Below are 24,875 nucleotides of genomic sequence, written 5' to 3' on the forward strand. Positions count from 1 at the left end.
GGGACCAGTACTGAGACCTTACTGGGACCAGTACCAAAACCAGTAAGGGGGCCTTACTGGGACCAGTACCAAAACCAGTGAGCCTTACTGGGACCAGACCAGTGGGACCAGTACCAAAACCAGTAAGGGGCCTTACTGGGACCTACTGGGACCAGTACTGAGACCTTACTGGGACCAGTACCAAAACCAGTAAGGGGGCCTTACTGGGACCAGTACCAAAACCAGTAAGGGGCCCATACTGGGACCAGTACTGCGACCTTACTGGGACCAGTACCAAAACCAGTAAGGGGGCCTTACTGGGACCAGTATCAAAACCAGTAAGGGGGCCTTACTGGGACCAGTTCCAAAACCAGTAACTGGGGGGCCTTACTGGGACCAGTACCAAAACCAGTAAGGGGGCCTTACTGGGACCAGTACCAAAACCAGTGGGGCCTTACTGGGACCAGTACCAAAACCAGTAAGGGGGCCTTACTGGACCAGTACTGAGACCTTACTGGGACCAGTACCAAAACCAGTAAGGGGGCCTTACTGGGACCAGTACCAAAACCAGTAAGGGGGCCTTACTGGGACCAGTTCCAAAACCAGTAAGGGGGCCTTACTGGGACCAGTACTGAGACCTTACTGGGACCAGTACCAAAACCAGTAAGGGGGCCTTACTGGGACCAGTACCAAAACCAGTAAGGGCGCCTTACTGGGACCAGTTCCAAAACCAGTAAGGGGGCCTTACTGGGACCAGTACTGAGACCTTACTGGGACCAGTACCAAAACCAGTAAGGGGGCCTTACTGGGACCAGTACTGAGACCTTACTGGGACCAGTACCAAAACCAGTAACTGGGACCTTACTGGGACCAGTACCAAAACCAGTAAGGGGGCCTTACTGGGACCAGTACCAAAACCAGTAAGGGGGCCTTACTGGGACCAGTACTGAGACCTTACTGGGACCAGTACCAAAACCAGTAAGGGGGCCTTACTGGGACCAGTACTGGGGGGCCTTACTGGGACCAGTACCAAAACCAGTAAGGGGCCTTACTGGGACCAGTTCCAAAACCAGTAAGGGGGCCTTACTGGGACCAGTACTGAGACCTTACTGGGACCAGTACCAAAACCAGTAAGGGGGCCTTACTGGGACCAGTACCAAAACCAGTAAGGGCGCCTTACTGGGACCAGTTCCAAAACCAGTAAGGGGGCCTTACTGGGACCAGTACTGAGACCTTACTGGGACCAGTACCAAAACCAGTAAGGGGGCCTTACTGGGACCAGTACCAAAACCAGTAAGGGGCCTTACTGGGACCAGTCCAAAACCAGTGGGACCTTACTGGGACCAGTACCAAAACCAGTGAGGCCTTACTGGGACCAGTACCAAAACCAGTAAGGGGGCCTTACTGGGACCCGTACCAAAACCAGTAAGGGGGCCTTACTGGGACCAGTACTGAGACCTTACTGGGACCAGTACCTTACTGGGACCAGTACCTAAACCAGTAAGGGGGCCTTACTGGGACCAGTACCAAAACCAGTAAGGGGGCCTTACTGGGACCAGTACCAAAACCAGTAAGGGGGCCTTACTGGGACCAGTACCAAAACCAGTAAGGGGGCCTTACTGGGACCAGTACTGAGACCTTAGTACCAAAACCAGTAAGGGGGCCTTACTGGGACCAGTACCAAAACCAGTAAGGGCGCCTTACTGGGACCAGTAGGGGGCCAAAACCAGTAACTGGGACCTTACTGGGACCAGTACCAAAACCAGTAAGGGGGCCTTACTGGGACCAGTACCAAAACCAGTAAGGGGGCCTTACTGGGACCAGACCTTACCAAAACCAGTAAGGGGGCCTTACTGGGACCAGTACCAAAACCAGTAAGGGGCCTTACTGGGACCCTGAAACCAGTACTGGGACCAGTACCAAAACCAGTAAGGGGGCCTTACTGGGACCAGTACCAAAACCAGTAAGGGGGCCTTACTGGGACCAGTTCCAAAACCAGTAAGGGGGCCTTACTGGGACCAGTACTGAGACCTTACTGGGACCAGTACCAAAACCAGTAAGGGGGCCTTACTGGGACCAGTACCAAAACCAGTAAGGGGGCCTTACTGGGACCAGTTCCAAAACCAGTAAGGGGGCCTTACTGGGACCAGTACTGAGACCTTACTGGGACCAGTACCAAAACCAGTAAGGGGGCCTTACTGGGACCACCAAAACCTGAGACCTTACTGGGACCAGTACCAAAACCAGTAAGGGGGCCTTACTGGGACCAGTACCAAAACCAGTAAGGGGGCCTTACTGGGACCAGTACCAAAACCAGCCTTACTGGGACCAAAACCAGAGACCTTACTGGGACCAGTACCAAAACCAGTAAGGGGGCCTTACTGGGACCAGTACAAAAACCAGTAAGGGGCCTTACTGGGCCCAGTTCCAATACCAGTAAGGGGGCCTTACTGGGACCAGTAGTGATACCTGACTGGGACCAGTACCAAAACCAGTAAGGGGGCCTTGAGACCTTACTGGGACCAGTACCAAAACCAGTAAGGGGGCCTTACTGGGACCAGTTCCAAAACCAGTAAGGGGGCCTTACTGGGACCAGTACTGAGACCTTACTGGGACCAGTACCAAAACCAGTAAGGGGGCCTTACTGGGACCAGTACCAAAACCAGTAAGGGGGCCTTACTGGGACCAGTACTGAGACCTTACTGGGACCAGTACCAAAACCAGTAAGGGGGCCTTACTGGGACCAGTACCAAAACCAGTAAGGGGCCTTACTGGGACCAGTTCCAAAACCAGTAAGGGGGCCTTACTGGGACCAGTACTGAGACCTTACTGGGACCAGTACCAAAACCAGTAAGGGGGCCTTACTGGGACCAGTACCAAAACCAGTAAGGGGGCCTTACTGGGACCAGTTCCAAAACCAGTAAGGGGGCCTTACTGGGACCAGTACTGAGACCTTACTGGGACCAGTACCAAAACCAGTAAGGGGGCCTTACTGGGACCAGTACCAAAACCAGTAAGGGGGCCTTACTGGGACCAGTACTGAGACCTTACTGGGACCAGTACCAAAACCAGTAAGGGGGCCTTACTGGGACCAGTACCAAAACCAGTAAGGGCGCCTTACTGGGACCAGTACCAAAACCAGTAAGGGGGCCTTCCTGGGACCCTTACTGGGACCAGTACCAAAACCAGTAAGGGGGCCTTACTGGGACCAGTACCAAAACCAGTAAGGGGGCCTTACTGGGACCAGTACCAAAACCAGTAAGGGGGCCTTACTGGGACCTTACTGGGACCAGTACCAAAACCAGTAAGGGGGCCTTACTGGGACCAGTAAGGGGCCTTACTGGGACCAGTACCAAAACCAGTAAAGGTACCAAAACCAGTGCCTTACTGGGACCAGTACCAAAACCAGTAAGGGGGCCTTACTGGGGACCAGACCTTACTGGGACCAGTACCAAAACCAGTAAGGGGGCCTTACTGGGACCAGTTCAAACCAGTAAGGGGGCATTACTGGGACCAGTACGGAGACCTTACTGGGACCATTACCAAAACCAGGAACGGGGCCATACTGGGACCAGTACCCAAACCAGTAAGGGGCCTTACTGGGACCTTACTGGGACCAGTACCAAAACCAGTAAGGGCGCCTTACTGGGACCAGTACCAAAACCAGTAAGGGGGCCTTACTGGGACCAGTACCAAAACCAGTAAGGGGGCCTTACTGGGACCAGTACCAAAACCAGTAGGGGGCCTTACTGGGACCAGTACTGGCCTTACTGGGACCTTACCAAAACCAGTAAGGGGGCCTTACAAAACCAGTACCAGGGGCCTTACTGGGACCAGTACCAAAACCAGTAAGGGGGCCTTACTGGGACCAGTATTGCGACCTTACTGGGACCAGTACCAAAACCAGTAAGGGGCCTTACTGGGACCAGTACCAAAACCAGTAAGGGGGCCTTACTGGGACCAGTTCCAAAACCAGTAAGGGGGCCTTACTGGGACCAGTACTGAGACCTTACTGGGACCAGTACCAAAACCAGTAAGGGGGACTGGGGGCCTTACCAGTACTGAGCCTTACTGGGACCAGTACCAAAACCAGTAAGGGGGCCTTACTGGGACCAGTAAAGGCCTTACTGGGACCAGTACCAAAACCAGTAAGGGGGCCTTACTGGGACCAGTACTGAGACCTTACTGGGACCAGTACCAAAACCAGTAAGGGGGCCTTACTGGGACCAGTACCAAAACCAGTAAGGGGCCTTACTGGGACCAGTACTGAGCCTTACTGGGACCAGTTCCAAAACCAGTAAGGGGGCCTTACTGGGACCAGTACTGAAGCCTTACTGGGACCAGTACCAAAACCCAGTGGGACCAGTACTGTGGCCTTACTGGGACCAGTACCAAAACCAGTAAGGGGGCCTTATTGGGACCAGTACTGAAGCCTTACTGGGACCAGTACCAAAACCAGTAAGGGGGCCTTACTGGGACCAGTACTGAGGCCTTACTGGGAGCGGTTCCCAGACCAGTAAGGGGGCCTTACTGGGACCAGTACTGGGACCAGTACCAAAACCAGCCTTACTGGGACCAGTACCAAAACCAGTAAGGGGCCTTACTGGGACCAGTACTGGGGCCTTACTGGGACCAGTACCAAAACCAGTAAGGGGGCCTTACTGGGACCAGTAAGCCTTACTGGGACCAGTACCAAAACCAGTAAGGGGGCCTTACTGGGACCAGTACTGAAGCCTTACTGGGACCAGTACCAAAACCAGTAAGGGGGCCCTACTGGGACCAGTACTGTGGCCTTACTGGGACCAGTACCAAAACCAGTAAGGGGGCCTTACTGGGACCAGTACAAAACCAGTAAGCCTTACTGGGACCAGTACCAAAACCAGTAAGGGGGCCTTACTGGGACCAGTACTGCGGCATTACTGGGACCAGTACCAAAACCAGTAAGGGGCCTTATTGGGACCAGTACTGCAGCCTTACTGGGACCAGTAGCAGAACCAGTAAAGTGGCCTTACTGGGACCAGTACTGAAGCCTTACTGGGAACAGTACCAAAACCAGTAAGGGGGCCTTACTGGGACCAGTACTGCGGCCTTACTGGGACCAGTACCAAAACCAGTAAGGTCGCCTTACTGGAACCAATACCAAAACCAGTAAGGGGGCGTTACTGGGACCAGTACTGAAGCCTTACTGGGAACAATACCAAAACCAGTAAGGGGGCCTTACTGGGACTAGTACTGAAGCCTTACTGGGAACAGTACCAAAACCAGTAAGGGGGCCTTACTGGGACCAGTACTGCGGCCTTACTGGGACCAGTACCAAAACCAGTAAGGTGGCCTTACTGGGAACAGTACCAAAACCAGTAAGGGGGCGTTACTGGGACCAGTACCGAAGCCTTACTGGGACCAGTACCAAAACCAGTAAGGGGGCCTTACTGGGACCAGTACTGAAGCCTTACTGGGACCAGTACCAAAACCAGTAAGGGGGCTTTACTGGGACCAGTACTGCGGCCTTACTGGGACCAGTACCAAAACCAGTAAGGGGGCCCTACTGGGACCAGTACTGCGGCCTTACTGGGACCAGTACCAAAACCAGTAAGGGGGCCTTACTGGGACCAGTACTGAAGCCTTACTGGGACCAGTACCAAAACCAGTAAGGGGGCCTTACTGGGACCAGTACTGCGGCCTTACTGGGACCAGTACCAAAACCAGTAAGGTGGCCTTACTGGGAACAGTACCAAAACCAGTAAGGGGGCGTTACTGGGACCAGTACTGAAGCCTTACTGGGAACAGTACCAAAACCAGTAAGGGGGCCTTACTGGGACCAGTACTGAAGCCTTACTGGGAACAGTACCAAAACCAGTAAGGGGGCCTTACTGGGACCAGTACTGCAGCCGTACTGGGACCAGTACCAGAACCAGTAAGGTGGCCTTACTGGGACCAGTACCAAAACCAGTAAGGGGGCCTTACTGGGACCAGTACTGAAGCCTTACTGGGAACAGTACCAAAACCAGTAAGGGGGCCTTACTGGGACCAGTACTGCAGCCGTACTGGGACCAGTACCAGAACCAGTAAGGTGGCCTTACTGGGACCAGTACCAAAACCAGTAAGGGGGACCTTACTGGGACCAGAACAGAAGCCTTACTGGGAACATTACCAAAACCAGTAAGGGGGCCTTACTGGGACCAAACCGAAGCCTTACTACTGGGACCAGTACCAAAACCAGTAAGGGGGCCTTACTGGGACCAGTACTGCGGCCTTACTGGGACCAGTTCCAAAACCAGTAAGGGGGCCTTACTGGGACCAGTACAGAAGCCTTACTGGGACTAGTACCAAAACCAGTAAGGGGGCCTTACTGGGACCAGTACTGCAGCCTTACTGGGACCAGTACCAAAACCAGTATGGTGGCCTTACTGTGTCCAGTACCAAAACCAGTAAGGGGGCCTTACTGGGACCAGTACTATGGCCTTACTGGGACCAGTACCAAAACCAGTAAGGGGACCTTACTGGGACCAGTACTGCGGCCTTACTGGGAACAGTTCCAAAACCAGTAAGGGGGCCTTACTGGGACCAGTACTGAAGCCTTACTGGGTCTAGTACCAAAACCAGTACTGGGGCCTTACTGGGACCAGTAGCAAAACCAGTAAGGTGACCTTACTGGGAACAGTACTAAAACCAGTAAGGGGGCCTTACTGGGACCAGTACCAAAGCCTTACTGGGACCAGTACCAAAACCAGTAAAGTGGCCTTACTGGGAACAGTACCAAAACCAGTATGGGGGCCTTACTGGGACCAGTACCGAAGCCTTACTGGGACCAGTACCAAAACCAGTAAGGGGGCCTTACTGGGACCAGTACTGCGGCCTTACTGGGACTAATACCAAAACCAGTAAGGGGGCCTTACTGGGACCAGTACTGCGGCCTTACTGGGACCAGTACCAAAACCAGTAAGGGGGCCTTACTGGGACCAGTACTGCTCCCTTACTGGGACCAGTTCCAGAACCAGTAAGGGGGCCTTACTGGGACCAGTACTGTGGCCTTACTGGGACCAGACCTTGACCAGTAAGGGGCATACTAAAAATTAAGCATGGGTGTGCTTGTTAGAATGGTGTTTAAAATAATTTTCTAAACTAGACAGAGCTGTTGTTGACATGTATAATCCTTACCAGGATTTATATTTTGTACTGTAAATGTTAATTATAGTGGATATGGTAACTCTACCCAAAGGCATGTTTCCTACAAAATTGACCTCAAATCACTTCTTATCAAAATAAGACAAATAGCATCTCTGCTTAGGCACCTTTTAAATGTTATGCAAAAATCTTTTAGCTCTCTTCTAATTAGCAGGCTCCCCAACCTAAATTACTGGCTGGAACTAAGAGCTCTTGGCTTTACCAGTAAATAGATGTGAAGAAAAACAGACACACTTTATCAGATAAATTCCAGCCAGGGGTGTGACCTTTATGATATTATCAGCTCAGACATGTGTGATGGGTCCATTGTTAATGGAGACTCACAAAAAGGCCTACTGATCCAGGTACAGTGGCTGAATCAGAGAATCACAGAAGTGTAGGACTGGAAGGGACCTCAAGAGGTCATCTAGTTCAGTCCCTTGCACTCAAGGATGAACTACATAATAATTAGATCATTCCTGACAATATGATTAAGGAGGCACTACAGTGGAAATCCTTGTCTTTCAATGTTCTGTTTCTTGGTTCCATTTTAATCGTCTATTAGATGTGGAATACAACAGAGATGCTTCCACTGACATTTACCTGCGTGTCTGTTGCATGTTAAATTGTTTAATGTTTTTACCGAAGGATGGATTTGCAGATAAAGACCAAAACCAAGTATTCATAAAGTCTAAGCAGTAAAATTTCTTAAAGTGGCATTTGTGAGGACAATGCCTTTGTTAAGCTTGCATGTGGATTTGTGGCTGAAAGGTGCACCTGTCTGTCAGTCAACATGCAGAAGTAAAACAATCTATAGTCAAAGCATTCAAAATAACCCCCTCCTTTTTTCTTTCTCTTTTTTTTTAATTTAATGATTTCAAAACCAATCTCCTGATTTTTTGGGTCCTGAGACTCATGATTTTTGAACATGTCAGGTTGTCAACACTGTAAGTGTGCCGTGCACTCAAGGTGAAGTTATAGGACTGATTCCTAAGCGTGGAGATGTTTATAAGCAGTGCCGATGATTTCAGATACAAATCCAGCGGTGCTCTGTTAATGCAAATACACCTGGAGGAACCTTTAGTATCTGTGCAGCAGAATAAACACTGCATTTAAAAGGGTGCTGTGCTAAATGTGAATTTGAATGATTAACGATGGAAATCTGTAACGGTTCATTATAGCACTCTGGAAAGCGAAATAAATATACATAGAGGTCGTCAATGGGCAGGCCCATCTGGCCCAGCACCAGAGGGGCAGTTAAATGTTCCCTTAATTATTTGACTGGATTCCTTATACAGCAGCTGCCCTGCCATAAGTAAGTCTCCACTACACCTGTCCGTAGTCATGCCCTCGGGCGGCTCCTAACCAGGTTCCCAGTCCCATCATGCCATTGCCTGCCCTAGCCAGATTCCCATGATGCTTTGCCTTAGCCAGACTCCCACCCTACCTACTTCCCATAATGCTTTGCCTTAGCCAGACTCCCATGATGCCTTGTCGTTACCCTAGAGAGGGCCCCATCTCTCGCCCCGCCCCAGCCTCTAGCCACGCCCCTAGTCCTAGTCACACACCCACTTACCTACGCAGCTCACGTCTTAGCCCCGCCCATTGTCAGTTTCACCGCCCCTTCGCGCCTCGTGGGTGTTCCGGGCTGACGGCAGGCGTGCTTGCGTCACGTCCGGCGTGCGGCTCCGGCTCCAGGAAGTGGGCATGGGAGAGGTGTCGCTGACGCTACGCGCCGTGCTGGGGGCGACGGGCCCGAGCCGAGCCGGGGCTGGACCAGCAGGTGTGCGCCGGGGATGGGCGTTTGCGGGGGCGGGTGGGAGCAGGGGAGCGGAGCCGCCTCGGTTCTCTGCCCCCGGCGGGGGGCTACGCTCCGATGGCTAGAGCAAGGGCCTGGGGGCCGGACGCCTGGGTTCCCTCCGTCCCCTGTAGGGAGAGGAGGCGGGCGAAGGGGGGGGCTGGGATTCCTGGGTTCTGTTCCCGGTTCTGGGATGGCGGCCGGACTCCTGGGTTCCATCCTGTGGCTGAGGGGATGGGGAGGAGGCTGTAGCAGGGGGGAGCTAGCGGTCCGGCCGCCAGGGTCCGCGCTCTGATTCCAGGCGGGGCGTGCGGTCTGGGGCGGTAGAGCAGGGGCACTGGGCGCTCAGACGGCGGGGCTCTGCCTTGGTTCGGCTGTGGGGCTCGGTATGTGGCCAGCCCAGGGCCAGTCACTTCCCCTCTGTGCCGTGGAGGGAGTGAAGGTTAAAGTGTTGTTGGGGACAGTGTTGATGATGGAGAGGCCCGTGTAAGAGCTCAGCATTATTATCCTAATTCTTAGCAGTTGTAATGGTCCCTGAGCCACTGTCCTTTCCTTGCCAATGGAACCGAACCCTGTATTGCGCTGTAGCCTTACAGGTTTGCACCTCGTCACTTTCCTTCAGAGGGGAAACAAACAAACAAACAAACAAACAAACCTTCTCTGAATATCAAATATAAATTCTGTTCTCTGAGTCAGTAACCTTATCTGCCTCTCATCACTAAAGGTGACACAGACCTTGAAATATTGATATTTCCAGGCTTCCACGGTATTGAAGGGCACCGTTTTATTGACTGCAGCACTGAAAGGGGATTGGTGGTGCTTCTAACCTAGTTCTCAAAATGTCTTTTGGCATCTTTGTTGTACAGTATGTCTGCTAGAATAATTAAGGGTGGTTGGTGTGTCATTACGTAAATAAGACTTTTGAAAACACTCTTGTATTCAAGGCAGTGATGGTGGTTGTTACATTTGCTATGTGGATTTTTGAGCTGAGGGAGAAATCGAATCTGGGAATCCAGTTCTCAGGAAGTCTTTCAAAATATAGTTCTTCCTTACTCCAGGGAGTTTCTGAAACAGTACGTTTTTTAACTTGTAATCTGGATTTACATATTTTTTGATGATTGAACTGATGGTTTAAGTAAAAGTGGGCATATGTGACCCTAAACAGGAATCATAAATTCAAAGTTATTTTGAAGTAGTAACTTTTTACTTATTTAATAAAGGAACTCTGTCGATTTGAAACCTAGACAAGTTTAAAAAAAAAAAAAAGGCAAAAGAAGGCATGAGTAGTTCTGGGTATTACATAGGCCAGATAGTTCCCCTGGAATTCCTGTGGTTTTAGAATTACATTTACATGGTTTTGTGTTTCATTCCATTGTTGTTGTGTGAAGCTGACACAGACATGAAATTGACTATATAAAAGGTGCTGTCAAATACAAAAGTAAACTGAAAATAGTATATTTGTTTTCATTCCCTCAGTGGCATGTGTTGTGACTTTTATTTACTGTTGTTAAAAACATCTGAAATTTTTGTAAACTTGTAGGTTTATTCTGTTGAAAAATATTAACTCTAGTGTCCAGATCAAATTCCAATTTAATTATTCAGATTTTGTCCTTAAATTCTCTCTGCAGTTCCAACTTGATTCACTGTTCTTCAGCACTTCCTGTCCCGAGCTTTTTATATGGTGTTGCTGTGCACTGTTACAGCTGCTGTGTTCCATCTCGTTGGCAGTTGCATTTCAGTGGTAAGTGATCCCTGCTTATAGTTCATACAGTTTATGTTTAGGGCTCTAATCTTGCTCTGTCCTCTCCAGGCCCTGCCCTGGTATCGGATTTGTGTAGGTGTATCCATGCATCCAAATGAGATCCCATTAACTAAGTGTGCAGACACTGTTGCAGTATTGGGGCCTATGCTTGTAAAGTGCTTTGAGATCAATTGGGAAGAAATCCTTTATTTCAGAATATTAATATAGTATTCTTAATGTAGTACTATTCAGAAATGTAGTCTGGATTTATTGTTTTTTGTGTTTGGATTGTTGAAATTAAACAAAAAAAAAATCCCCAAGCAGAATGCAGTTGGGATTATTTATATTGCGGGGGCTGGCATCCTTGTCAATGGTGACTTACAGGAGCTAAAGATATACTCCTCAAAATGAGTTTCTCTACCAGATATGCAGTGTAAGTATACAAGTATCAATCTAATACATGTTTGTCTTCACTTGGGCTCCTAAATTACAAGATTGGGGCCAGGGTGAGAATATCAATTTAACATGATTAAAATCTGCATTACACAGGAACAGAAGAACAATGGCTCTGGGAAGGATCTATGTGCCTTATAAACCTGGGATGTCTGGATGATACTAGATCACCAGCTAATTCTTCTGCCTGCCCACCCTGATCAGGATATCCCAACATGGGAAGGTGAGAATCTAAAACTAATCCTCAATATCAAACAGAGTTGTAATCTGATGAGTACAGGACCATAATCCCAGCTCTGAGGTTTGAGTGCCCCTAAATCTGGGCATCCATTCAACCTCCTTTTCTTACCATATTTCTATAATGGGGACAATACCACTCACCTCACAGGGCTGTTGAGGATTAATTGATGAATTACTTGGAAACTGTTCTGAAAAATGAAAAGTGCCAAGTCTTGGATCATGTTTCTGCTGAACATGGCTATGCAAAACTAGGAATAAATACAAAAGAGGTGTTGAAATTATAAAACACTTTCATTGTAACACAATCCTCCAGAGCACAAAGGTTTGAGTGCCATGAAACAGTGGTATTAAAGGAAAGTAATTTATAATGGGATTTAGTGTAGTTCAGTTAAGATGCAAATTAATCTCTATCACAAAGGGTATTAAAGTTTTATAGTAAATGTTTTATACTCAAAATTTATTATGTTTGTGCTAGTGTGCCTTGTGAAATAAGTTTTTGTTGCACAGCTTTTAAAATTTGAACTTGTTACGCGTGGCTTCTAAGGCAGAAATGACGAACTGTAAAGTTTGTGTAGTGGATTAGAATGCTGCATGGGTCAAACACTTGCCTAAGAATCATTTTGAAAATCTGAGAGGGGAAAAATATGTTTCCATTTCTTAACTTGTGTTGCTAATATCACTTCAGATGATTTTTTGAAAGTCTGACTTAGGACTTACTGTCTTTGGGTTTTTCATTTTGCTCTGCTTGTCCAGGGAAGTAAGGCTGTATAATACTCAGTTCATTATCTAATTCTTATGTGCTATCCTAGTGCTGAAGTATATGGGTTTCCAGCATTGCTTGCATTTTACAAAGGCAATTATTGTACACACCTGTTAACACTGGATGTCCTGGAAACATAAGCAAAACCTGAGTTGGAGGCCTATGCTACATGTCTGTGTCCCTTTTGCATAATCAGTACATTGAGATTTTGGTAGTTAAAGATGGAAAAAAAGATCTGTTTGATCACTGAAATTGTAGGATATATGTCCCAACAGAGAGGTGTTCATTGGCTGTTAAACTTGTGGTGGTGATTTTTCTAGCTTTGAGCATTCAGGAGGTAATCTTGATACCACTGCATTTAGTATAATTTTATTGGGAACAGGAGCAGGTCCTTTGTACGTACCTTTTAAAGTTGGAAGTTCATTCAAGTATTTGTTCAAATTCTTAGCCTGTTTTGGGAAGGCTTAGCTCCCCACCATTAGGGTGCATTTCAAGCTGTCTGTCTCCTTTATGAATTTCAGGATCAGCATCTCCTGTTTGTTTCCTGCTTCCTGGCACTTCAGCATCTCCCCAGTGGGGTGTCCTCGTCTACTGAACACCACTTTACGACAAATTATTGTCATTGGAATACTTGCTGCTGCCATCTCCTTGCTTTACTATTCTCTTGTTGTCATCCGGAATAAATATGGGCGTTCATCCAGGGAAAAAAAATTTCACAGGTGAGGACTAACATGTTATTCAGGACAGGAAACAAACATAACTCAGGGGTTCCATGTTCATCACTTTGAACAGTTGAACCAGTGAATAGGGATAGGGTCTGCTGGTTGTATATAAAGTGGCATGGAAAAATAAATTGACTGAAAGCATTTTATGTAAGATGCTGCTCACTGAAATCAGTCTTGGAGTAGTCTTTCCTCGCTCCAAGCCTTCTATATCACCTTTGGCGTTATTTCACATTTGTTTTTGTATTTTGAAGGCAAAGGTGTAAACTCCTAAACAGGCTTAAAAGTGAAATCTGAGCTTTTTTATACATATAAATTCTATTCTTTTGGCGCTCTTTTATCTTGTCGTGGAAAAGAATCACACTGCTACATTTTAGAGTTGGATCGGGTGCAGCTTTAATTGTGACACACACACAGTCACATAACCATAGCTATGGGGAATACTATAGCCATTGGGAAAACCCAGGTGGCTATAGGGAAGTCAAGCAGCATGTCAGAATGCTGGGCAAATGTACTTCACCTGGCTACCAGATACAAAAGACTTATATAGGGGTTGCTTAGGTTCATTTACATGTTGATCGTATAGTGGAATTTGATTAACAGTTTATACTTAACAGGAAAGACAATCACAATGCACAGTGGGACACACCAGATGCCCTCACAGGAACGCCCAATGAGTCACTTGATTATACAATCAGGTTTTCAGGGACCCTGGTTAACTCCCGAAGATGGGTGGTGACACAATACTTGTTCAAATGCTAATTTGTATGGAGTGAGTTTCTATGGGGCCGGTAAGACAAAGGGGGGCAGGTACTGGTACTTATCAAAACAGATGAAGTCTGTTCAGACTTCAATTAAGGCTCATAACAGAGACTTGCCTCTCGGGTGTGGTTCAGAGACCTCTTGTGTGACTTTAACATCTTTATCCTAATTTCAGTTGAGGCATTCTGTTAATGGTTTAGCCTGGGCCTTCTATTTCAGTTTCAGGCTACAACTTCAGGCCAGGCCTTCCATGACCAGTTTCAGGCCAAGCATTCTATTAATAAATGTAATGCTTATTTCTTTGATTCCACAATCTTTATGCTCTTGAGCTTGCTGGACAATTGTATATGTTTATATCTCTCACATAGCAACATTTTGCCAGGAACCAATCCTGTCCCACTGCCTTTAATATTAATGGTATTTTAATACTGGCAACAGGCATGCCGCTTATTGACAACTCTGTGCCACCACTAGCTGCAGCCCTGCAAACCTGCCTGTGGAGGGGAAGGGAGGCTGTGCAGGCTTTTCACAGGGAGGGGGAACGCTCAGGGCACACTCTTGGCTTCTACTTCCAGCTCTGCTACCAGATTTGAATGATCTTGGGCAGACATTTCTCTCTCTCTCTCTCTCTTTTGGATGCTTCACAATACCCCTATGAAAAATGAAGATAATGCTTGCGTATCTCACAAGAATGTGTTGTGAGCCTTAACGTCTATTTAAAAAAAATAGAAGGAAAAGTGGGTTTGGGGTTTTTTTGGTTTTGGTCTGGTATATCAAACCAGACTTTGTAATACAAATATATAAACAAAACTTTACTTGCAATAGAATTTAGCCACTTTTTCTTCTAGATACCTTGCTCGAGTGACTGACACTGAAGCTACAGATATCAGCAATCCCAATCTGAACTATGGCATCGTGGTAGACTGTGGCAGCAGTGGGTCTAGGATCTTCGTGTATTGTTGGCCAAGACACAATGGCAACCCACATGATCTGTTGGATATTAAACAAATGAGGGACAAAAACAGAAAACCAGTGGTTATGAAAATTAAACCAGGTATCAAGATGAAAAATCCCTAATGTTCAGGGTTTCCCCTCCCTCCCCCCAACCCAACCCAGCTTGCTACCTTACCCAAACCATATTCAAAATTCCTATTAAAATCCCAAGGTTTCATTTTTCAGAAGAGGGCTGACTTCTTTCTTGATTTTGGTGTCCAGTAGATACAGTTGGTCCCTAGGCATATTTCAATAATTAGGTGTATTAACCTTTCACAAGGGCCTCAGAGTAATAAATAGATCAGTGTTGCAATTTCATGAAAATTATCTTAATTTAAAAAACATCTGAAAACTAAGCTGTTTGAAATGTCGTCATAATGTTGCTTGCTCCTGTCTCCAAACATGAAAGTAATCATGCTAGGTTGCATGCATGACAAAATAATTTTTTTATCTTCAAAATCAAAAACTGTTTGCTGCTGCCTAAAAGGTCAGTTGGAAAACAAACAACTTTGAAAATATCTTAGATGCAAGTATAAATGAAGGAGTAATAAATACTTCATATTTAGGCATATCACTAAAGCAATTCATGCCACAGATTATTTGGTTTGTGCCTTGCATTGATTGTTATCCATGAAGTTACTACTATAACAAGTCTTAATTTTTTAAGACATTTTCTTATAACATTAACTGATTGTGACCCCTTTCCTTCCTTAGCAGTTGCAAATAGCTGACTTTATGTAAAAATTACTTTACATCTTCAAAGCCTGGGAGTTTTAAAAAAAAAAAAAGAAGAAGCAAGTTTGATGTTTTGTGTGAAATAAACCTTTTACCTTACACTTGGAACTTCTCATTTGTCTGTCTGTTTCTCTAGGCATTTCAGAGTTCGCTAGCTCTCCTGAAAGAGTCAGTGATTATATTTCTCCACTTCTGAGCTTTGCAGCAGAACATGTGCCCCGTGCAAAACACAAAGAAACTCCTCTCTATATCCTGTGTACTGCAGGGATGAGAATCCTGCCTGAGAGGTGAATAAGTATCTTATTTCTTTCAGTGTTCGTTTGAAGGTCCTACCGCTCCAAGTAGTTTAACCACTGTTCAAAATGTTGGTAATTTTGCAGGCAGCAGAAGGCAATACTAGAAGATCTGCTCACTGATATTCCTGTCCATTTTGATTTTCTGTTTTCGGACTCTCATGCAGAAGTTATTTCAGGGAAACAGGAAGGTAAGTTAATGCTGAAGAAGAAAACCAAGTTTTAAAATATTTGTGTTTCTTTCCAGTGTTTTGTTAAATTCTTTTTATTTCTCGCTGCTTTCTTTGTCTAAATGCTTGGTAAGTTAAGAGATGTTATGTCTCAACAGCAACATAAATTGTTTTGCATTCTGATCGAAGGCAAAAGAAGCCCCAGTAATTTATGAAAAATGTCATCTAAAATCAGGAGAAATAGTGAATGCTCTTTATTTAGCTGTGAAGCATGTGTCTATTTTCTCTTATTTCTGACACCAGCCAGAGTCCAATATAATAGGCTTCCAAGGAAGGTTGTGGAATCCCCCTCACTAGAGGTTTTTAAGAATAGGTCAGACCAGTGGTTCCCAAACTTTTCTCTGCCATGGCACACTTTGATACCTTTAATTCTTTTGAGGCACACCACCAGATGGTCTCCAAATGAACTCATGAATATTCATGAGCCAATTCAGAACTCAAGTAGTTTTTCAAAAAATTCCCTGGCACATCTGCTCAGGCCTGATGGCACACCAGTTGGGAAACACTGGATTAGACAAACATTTGTCAGGGATGATCTAGGTTTACTTGGTCCTGCCTCAGCATGGGGGGATGGACTAGATGACCTTACAAGGTCCTTCCAGCCCTGCATTTCTATGTTTGTATGGGGGGGGAAAAAAGGTACTTTTTTTAGAAACATACATAAGCTTCTGTTTGTAGAGGAAGAACAGTTGAATGTAACTTGCTTATAGATGACAAGATGTTCACATTTTATTCTGAATTTTTTTACTTGAAAACTTGTCTTTAAACTACTGAATTAGGATTTTATCATAAATGTTTAAATATTTTAGGTGACAAACTGTTAAATTTGGCAAGAATGTTTATAAAGATAAATGTTTCTGCATGTAACAGAGTTGATACATAATGTGTTAACAAGTGAAATGAACATCAAGATAATTGAAGGAGTAGTTTTTAAAAAGCTATCAAATGGCGTAAAATGTTTACAAATTTGCCTTTTTTTTTTTTTAATGCTTCTAGGAGTATATGCATGGATTGGCATCAATTTTGTTCTTGGACGATTTGAGCATATTGATGATGGTAAGTATCTTAATTATGTTTTAGAAGCACTTCCTGTATATTGTCACCACACAGGAGAAAAAAGTGAAGTCCCAAGTAATTATTTTGTAATGCGTGTCTTCAAATGGGCCCAGTGTGCATACTGGAGCACACAGATCATGCACTCTGCAAAGAAAACTATCTACATTTCATGTGACTAGTCTAATGAATCATGTTCAATACTAAAATTTGTAATTAACAACAAAGCAGTTCAGTGGAAGGTGCTATTTCTCTTTGATCCCATCTCCACTGTATTTCTCAGTAATTCCAGATACCTGTTTTGTGTTCCAGAGGATGATGCAATAGTGGAGGTGCATATCCCTAGCAGTGAAAACAAGGAAGCCATCATTCGTAAGAGGACAGTGGGTATTCTCGACATGGGTGGAGTGTCGACTCAGATAGCATATGAAGTCCCTAAAACTGTAAGCTTTGTATCTTCACAGCAGGTTATTATCTGTACAATTTTCCTTGGGTTTTTTTTTCTGTTTTTAACCCATATCCATTGGTTTTTGTTTCATTACATCACATCCCAAAACCAGGAAAGAGAAGACGTGAACACGAGTCCCTCATCAGCTAAGCAATTCATTTGTGTTTGTTCATTTGAAAAGAATAAGTTGATAAAGCATGGCAGAACATTCATTTGTCCAAGTATTTAACTTTCTTAATTGGATTTTTCTAAGTAGACTTATACTGAAGAGTTTTGATGCTAAAAGTTGTGTACTCCCTTCATGAGAAGGGAGTTGTATTGATTTGTCATGTAGTTTCCCTTGATAAGCTAGAACATGGGAAATGGATCAAAGTAACAGGTCACTGTATTAAACAAAATGTGCTTTGTGGACTGTACAGTATATCTGCTGTGGAAAAGATGAGAACTTAGAAACAAATAAGTTTCAAATGGAACAATTTTGAGATTAAAATAAGTCATAAGTATGTATTGATTTTTCGGGCAAATCCTGAAGTCCTGAATAAGGCAAACTCCAATTGATTTCCTTGGAAATTTACCAAAGGAGAAACTGTATAAGAACCTCTGGCTTTGGCCCACAATGCATTGTTTAAAACTAAACAATTTAAATATAAGCAATCTATGAAATTGCATTTTTCCTCTTCTGAACAGTTGCATTAGCAAGCACTGCCTCTTCAGGTAGAGAGCAGAATTCTCCTTTTAACTCAAAAGAATCTACTGCAGTATTCTTTCCCCCTCCCTACATAAATCTATGGGGTATGCCCATGTGTAGGAAGAGGATGCTGGAGTGGAGATCTGATGAACTTCTTTAAAAATTTGGAATTCAATACCATTGTTAATTGGGGATCATCTTAATCTTTGAAATACATACCGTCTGGGCTCATTATTTTATTACAAGTCTTTGACAAAGCACCTAAAGTATAAGTGTTTCAAATATTGAACAGGAAGAGGAAACTATTTGTGCTAGTTTAAAAAAAAATTGTCCTCTGAACTAAAAATAAATTTGATAGTACAAGGAGTTGCAAAGAATTGTTTACCAGCATATAGTTTTATAAGGTACTATCGGAACTTGCAGTCAGATGTTAGATCTAAGAGTTTCTGTGACACCCTGGTCCTCTTGACTGGGTACCCAGCAAACACCTGTGTTGTTTGTGAATCTGCTACTGTGGATGCTGGAAGCCCCCACACCATTATGCTGATTCCCTTGGCACCTTTTACATGAAGTATCTTTGGAACTGGTATTTTCTCTGAAGTGCCTCAGAAATTTTGACAAGTAGTTTTGACAAGATCTGAGTGAGAATGGCTGAATGTAGCATCTCTGAGAAGCTGTGAGAACCCTGCTCTGAAATGACACTCTAGTGCCTGTAGCACTTAAGTGTTCACAGGCTCGTTGTGAATAGCTCTGCTATGTACTGCAAAAGTCTCTCTAATCTCCTGTTACTTGGGTGCCTGCAGGAGGAAGTAGCCAAAAACTTACTTGCAGAGTTCAACTTGGGCTGTGATGCTCATCAGACTGAGCACATGTACAGAGTTTACGTAGCAACGTTCCTTGGTTTTGGTGGGAATGCAGCACGGCAGAGATACGAGGACAGTGCATTTACCAACACAATGTTTAGAAACAGGTAACTTGCTGTGTGGCTGATTGCAAATTATAAATGCTTAAACTGTCCTGAAAATGCAAGCAAAATGTAGATACTCCCCCATCCCGAAATAGACACATTTAAAATTGTTGAGCAGAGGACTGTGACTATTCATTCCCTAACTTGAATGCTCTGAAACCTTGATGACCTGAAATAGGTTGCTGTCCCCACAGATAGCAGAGCTGTGATGTTCAGAGAAGGGCCAGCTCAGCAGGACTGGAGTGCTTCGATACTGTGGCATGGCACATGAGCAAGTCTGCTGAACTGGCCAGCTCTGGAGGAAAGTGTGGACTGGGAGAACCACCTAAACCCACTTTCATGATCCAAAGTGTTTGGTGTCCTTGAGACCTGTCATTCTAGCAAATAGTTTTGAAGCTGTATTCTAGGAAACAGTCACATTTGAAACAAGTCCTGTAAATTCCCATTGACATTGCTGGTGGAGAAATTCCTCCGTCAGCCACAGGAGTGCCTGGGAGCATTTGATACTTCACTGAGCCAAACAGTCTGTTCTAGCTGTACAGTTAACTACAGGTGCCAAGTGTCTGACTGGATAAATAGAACAACTGTTTTGGGGCCAGGAAAAAATTCTGTGACTCACCTTCAAAACCGAAATCTCTTCCAGATCCCACACTGCATCAACCTAGAGGGTTGGATGTAGCTCCTTGCTTACCTCCATCTGTTGACTAAAAGGAGTCCTCTTTGCAGTGAAATGAGTCACTCAGAAGCTGAATGTGATCTGTGGACATTGGGATGTTTCACACAGCATGCCACATGAGCATGTGTGCTTAGATTTGATCTTAAATCTGCTTGACTGGCAATCAGTCTTCCTTAGGCTGTCCTCATCTTAATTTTAGGACGCTCTGGGGATGTGTGGACTGAAAGGGTGTGAATAGCAAGCACATCCAAGTGCTGTAGCTCCCCCGTGTGGAAGCTGTGGGTGCGAACTAAAGGGTTTTGAGTCAGCACAAATGTAATCCTCTTTGAAGAGGAGACCTTTTAGTTCACACATGCAATGTCCACAGCAAGGAGTTACATCATAGCACCCTGCTGTTCACACCCCCTTGATCCAAAATACAGAGCATTGTAGTTGTGGCCTTAGAAGCCATATTAGTGGTACCTATACAACTTTTGTACCAGCTTCCAGTTACTGGTTTTTTATTACATGTTTCATTAATTATGCTAATTAAATACTTTTGCATCTGTTAGCCAAGCTGTAACTGGAGTAGATATGCAGCTGTTATTTCTGGTAGCTTAAGTATTCTGAATAAAGCCTGCTCTGCACAATGACATCTACTATCATGGAGCTAGTGTAAAATCTTAACATAATATAAAAAATCTGCAGTTGTCTCCGGGCCAGATGGCTTGTAAGTCTGATAGATTTAGTGTGCTGTCCTGACTTAATGTACTCTAGATATCTGACTGTAAAAATAGGTCCTAAAACTTGCTCAAGTCAGAATGACTTGGTCTTCATTCTATGTTTTGATGATGTAACTTTTTTCAAAATAGGATTTTTAGTATACTGTACTTATGATTGTTACAGCTGTGCTCAATCTTGTGTACAGGCTTCTTGGTAAACAGACTGGTATGACTTCTGAGTCTCCCTACCTGGACCCTTGCCTGCCTCTGGATGTTGAGGATGAAATCAAACAGAATGGACAGACACTGTACATGCGAGGCACTGGAGATTTTAACCTGTGTCGTGAAATTATTCAGCCTCTCATGAATAAGACGAATGAAACCCAGACATCTTTAAATGGTGTCTATCAACCTGCCGTGCACTTCCAGAACAGCGAGTTTTATGGCTTCTCTGAGTTCTTCTACTGCACCGAAGATGTATTACGGATGGGGGGAGACTACAATGCTGCTAAATTTGTTAAAGCTGCAAAGGTAAAGCGTTCTTGAGGTATAATCTTCCTACGTTGAAATGGGTAATCCAAAAACAGCGACCACCTCTACAATGGGTGCCATGAAACTCTTTTCCTTTTGAGATCCAAACTCTTTTTTATGCTATGTAACTGACAATAGCTCATCTTTTAGCCTTCTCTGGGTTTTCTTTTGAGAACAGGTCACTAAGACATAACAGTAAAGGGACTCCAGAGTGAGCAAGATCATCCTAGAATTTTGAGAACTGAACTCCAAGGAACTATAGAAAACTCACGTGGAACTTTTGCACTTTAGAAATATAACTAGAGTCTCCTTAGTTTTTATTTCCTTTTTAGAAAGGACTTCATGGTGTGAATGGGGAAGGAAAAAATATAAATAACAATGTTCCCTTTTTATAGGGTAAAAATTCCAATCCTATACATTCTGTAGTGGTTTCCAGGTGGAATTTCTGCAGTCTTGGGGATTCCATGAAATAGGATAATCAATTTTATACCCTTTGTATGTGTAGCTTTGGGATGGGGGGAGGAGGGAAGTGAATTAAAGCTGGAGAGTGTGCTAGAGATTGTGTTCTGTAGGGGACAATCCTGCACTGGCTAGGGGATGGAGAAACTGCCCCAAGAACTGATAAGTCATCGATCACTGATTTTTGAGAGTCTGATTAAAGAATTAAACACTGATGATTACTAGGTTTAACTCATCACACGTTATATGGTGACCCATTAAGTTTTTGCCAGCCTTCCCTCTACTTTTATTTTTAAATTAAATTTTATGGCTATAAAAACTGTTTATAAAGCTGCTTATCCATTGGCATAGCATATTTTGCTTAATTTAATAAGTAAACAGACTTTTTTTTTTTTTTTTTTTGGAAGGATTATTGTGCCACTAAGTGGTCTGTCCTGCAGGAACGTTTTGACCGTGGTCTTTATGCATCACATGCTGATCTTCATAGATTGAAGTGAGTATTCATGTTTGTACAGCAGAAATCATTCTTGCAGAGTTGCCAGAAGAGAAGGGTCATGCCCAAAGTACTCATTTTAAAACACACTTGTATGCAGTAGAGCTGTAGTCGTCTCATTCCCAGGATATTAGGGGGACACCGTGGGTCTCTCTCATTTTAAAAAGGCATTAGAAGTCTGAATGTGAGTTTTATAGATTTCCAGGCCAGAAGGGATCATTGTGATCAGACTGAGTGAAGCTTATGTATTGCATCAGCTATAACAAAGAGTGATCATAAAGCCGTGTTGCTCTTTAAAGATGATATGGTAATGCAGCTCTTGGAGTACAGGGGACAATCTTGTAATGCATTTTTATTGTAGCTTATAAAATTTTAATGGAATCTGAGGTATCTCAGTATGCCACTGAGTGGGAGGACAGGTGTTATCTTGCAGTGTGGTCTTGTGATCCGAGCAGGTGACTAGGAATCGAGGCTTCTGTGTTGATTTCCAGTCTCGTTGTGCTTGGTGCCATTCCTTTCTAAAAGGGGGGGAACAACCCCTCAGTTCCTATGAGGCCCAGAACTACTAACCCCCCATCACTACTGGATTGGAGGAGAAGAGTGGACTTAAATAATAAGAGATCAATTAACTCTGTCGCCTATATATATATCTGGTCTTCTCTATGTTTGTCTTAATGTGCAAGATCATTGGGTCTGGGACTGTCTATTTTCTTGTCTTCACAGTAGATTATAAACCCCTCAGGCCAGGGATCTGAATCTTCTATGTCTAAGTGTTGTGTGACCCGCTGGCACTGTATAAGTAGTATTAAAAATGAGAAATCAAAAGACATAACCAGCCTTTATTCTGCTTGTTCTATAGGTATCAATGTTTTAAGTCTGCCTGGATGTATGAAGTGTTCCACAGTGGTTTCTCTTTTCCCATCAATTACGTCAATTTAAAAACTGCTCTGCAGGTTTATGATAAGGAAGTGCAATGGACATTGGGAGCGATCCTTTACCGGACACGATTTTTACCTTTAAGGTACCACTTGTTTTTGCAAATGGTTAGGTGCTGCATTTGGATGGTGGTGGGGAGACAACTTGATATGAAAGCAGGTGGTGAACAGGAGCAGAGGAAACATTGCTTCAAATTTAGTATACAAAACATTTGTGCCTAGGTCCTGGGTGCTTATTATTTTAAACCAAAGCATATTTAGTAAAGATCTCTGCAGATAAAAACAAATGCCAGCAAGTCAGCCAGATACCTCATGTCTTCAGATAGCTCAGCTACAGTCATGTTTGCTGAGCCGTGCTTAGTACATGTTTTCAGTTTTGTGCTAAGATGATAAAAAGGCAATTATTTTGCCTTGCTGAAGGATTAAAGTCCTGTTTCCTATTGTATATTTGTTTCCTCCATTTGTTTCTCAGAGACATCCAGCAAGAAAACTTCAGAGGAAATCACTCCCATTGGAGGGGCTTCTCCTTTGTTTACAATCACTACTTGTTCTTCGTCTGTTTTCTGGTCGTGCTGCTCTCCATTGTGCTCTATCTATTGAGGCTAAGACGGATTCACCGGCGAATGCTGCGTAATGGCTCATCTGCTTCCCTTTGGATTGAGGAAGGCCTCCCATCACAGAAGATTCCAGGAGCCTTATGAAACACTAGGATAAAGAGCCTGCTATTAGACTTTTTAAAGATCAAGCCATTTTTTTAACCTCAGGGTTTCTCCTTTTTTGTCTGTCCTCCCCTACCTGCCCCTCCACCCCCAAAAATCATTTGAAGAAACATCTCCCAGCAGTAGTGAATTCAGCAAAAGTTTTGGAAACAACTTAGATTATGGGAAATTGAGGTCAGACTAAGCTGAGTTGGCTAGATAATATCTGCCAAAAATTGTTTTTAAAATTAATTTAAAAAAGTAAATGCACTTTCATGTTAAAGGGAAGGGAGAGTAAAGACTTGATGCCAGTAAATGAATAAGTGGAGGCAGCTTAAGCTATGTATGGTAACAGAATGATTGATTTTTTTTTTTTCCCTTTTCCTTCAGTAAGATTGTGAAATATCACTTACTAGCTAGGATGCGTGGATATATGGATGTTTGGGGGGGAGTGGGGTTGGTTCAAGTCCATGGTTGATATTTCACTAGACTTATAAATTCTGGGCCTCCTAAATCAAGGAAAAGGAAGTGCAGGGCTTTTTAGAAGAAAGCAACAGTGACCTGTTAAAAATGTGAAAAGCTGACATCTTAAATGTTGAAGTACTGCCATGGAAGAGAAAAATCTGTTGTGGCTACTGCTCTGTTTATGCAAAACACAATTAAAATCATTGGTTCGTTTATCATTACAGGTTTTGCCTTGATGTCTCAGAAGCATAGTTTTGTGGTGGCAAAAGTGATTTCTTTTTTTAACTCTTCATCAGACAGTGTTTCATGAATGGTCCAGAGATTTCCCTGAAATTTCATAAGCTGGAAAATGCACAGACTTCAGTTAATCCTAGTGGAGCAGATACACGTGCACAATGTCTTCATTTTTTGTCCTGGATATAATTTCTTACCTGTTAATTTATATTTTATTTAAAACAATACTAGTTTTACTTGAAAGCAAACTTGTTCATGATTAAAAGTGACATTTATATGAACCTCTGGTGGATGAAAACTTTTTATTCTTGTGTGATATAGCCAGGGTGGAAGGGCAGTAGGAGAGTGCTGGAAGGGAGTATGTAAGCCCCAGAATGCTCAGGGCTCTGTTTCCTGCAGGCTAGCTAGAAGTCATTAGGGGGCAATTAGGAGCAGCTGAGGCCAATTAAGGACTAACCAGGTGCTTGATTAAAAACCCTCTGCTCCAGACAGAAAAGGCATGAGCTGGAGGAGTAGGAGTGCTGTGCGGTGTGTGGAGTTGTGTGGAGGAGCAGACAGGAGTGCTGAGAAAGGTACCAGGCTCAAGAAGCCAGAAGGACAGATGGGGGTATTAGCCCGGGGAAAAGACTGCAGCTGTGAACATGGTGCCAGCAGCAC

General features: G+C 44.2%; 1 protein-coding gene across 3 annotated transcripts; it reads left to right on the top strand.

Annotated features, from left to right (window-relative positions):
* Positions 1-8,799: 8,799 nt before the first annotated feature.
* On the top strand, positions 8,800-24,499 carry ENTPD4 (ectonucleoside triphosphate diphosphohydrolase 4). 3 transcript variants are annotated; one of them, XM_067543701.1, is made up of 14 exons: positions 8,800-8,926; positions 10,570-10,682; positions 11,232-11,358; positions 12,657-12,854; positions 14,468-14,673; positions 15,484-15,634; positions 15,728-15,831; positions 16,867-16,926; positions 17,236-17,390; positions 18,863-19,029; positions 20,610-20,934; positions 21,801-21,886; positions 22,746-22,907; positions 23,294-24,499. In XM_067543701.1, the coding sequence occupies exons 3-14, from the start codon at positions 11,351-11,353 to the stop codon at positions 23,520-23,522; spliced, it is 1,851 nt and encodes a 616-aa protein (XP_067399802.1). In that variant the 5' UTR covers positions 8,800-8,926; positions 10,570-10,682; positions 11,232-11,350; the 3' UTR covers positions 23,523-24,499. The 3 variants fall into 3 exon arrangements, with proteins under 3 accessions (XP_067399802.1, XP_067399804.1, XP_067399803.1); XM_067543703.1 differs by having other exon boundaries at positions 17,236-17,366; XM_067543702.1 differs by lacking the exon at positions 8,800-8,926 and adding an exon at positions 9,879-10,014.
* The last annotated feature ends 376 nt before the right edge of the window (positions 24,500-24,875 follow it).

This window comes from Emydura macquarii, unplaced genomic scaffold (assembly GCF_026122565.2).
Source record: "Emydura macquarii macquarii isolate MOO-44397 ecotype Brisbane River unplaced genomic scaffold, CSIRO-AGI_Emac_v2 contig_967, whole genome shotgun sequence".
NCBI classification, from domain to species: Eukaryota; Metazoa; Chordata; order Testudines; family Chelidae; genus Emydura; species Emydura macquarii.

Coding starts and splice junctions, on each gene's coding strand:
- ENTPD4 (XM_067543701.1), top strand. Junction 19,030..20,609: donor AACACAATGTTTAGAAACAG/GTAACTTGCTGT, acceptor TCTTGTGTACAG/GCTTCTTGGTAAACAGACTG. Junction 21,887..22,745: donor GCTGATCTTCATAGATTGAA/GTGAGTATTCAT, acceptor CTTGTTCTATAG/GTATCAATGTTTTAAGTCTG.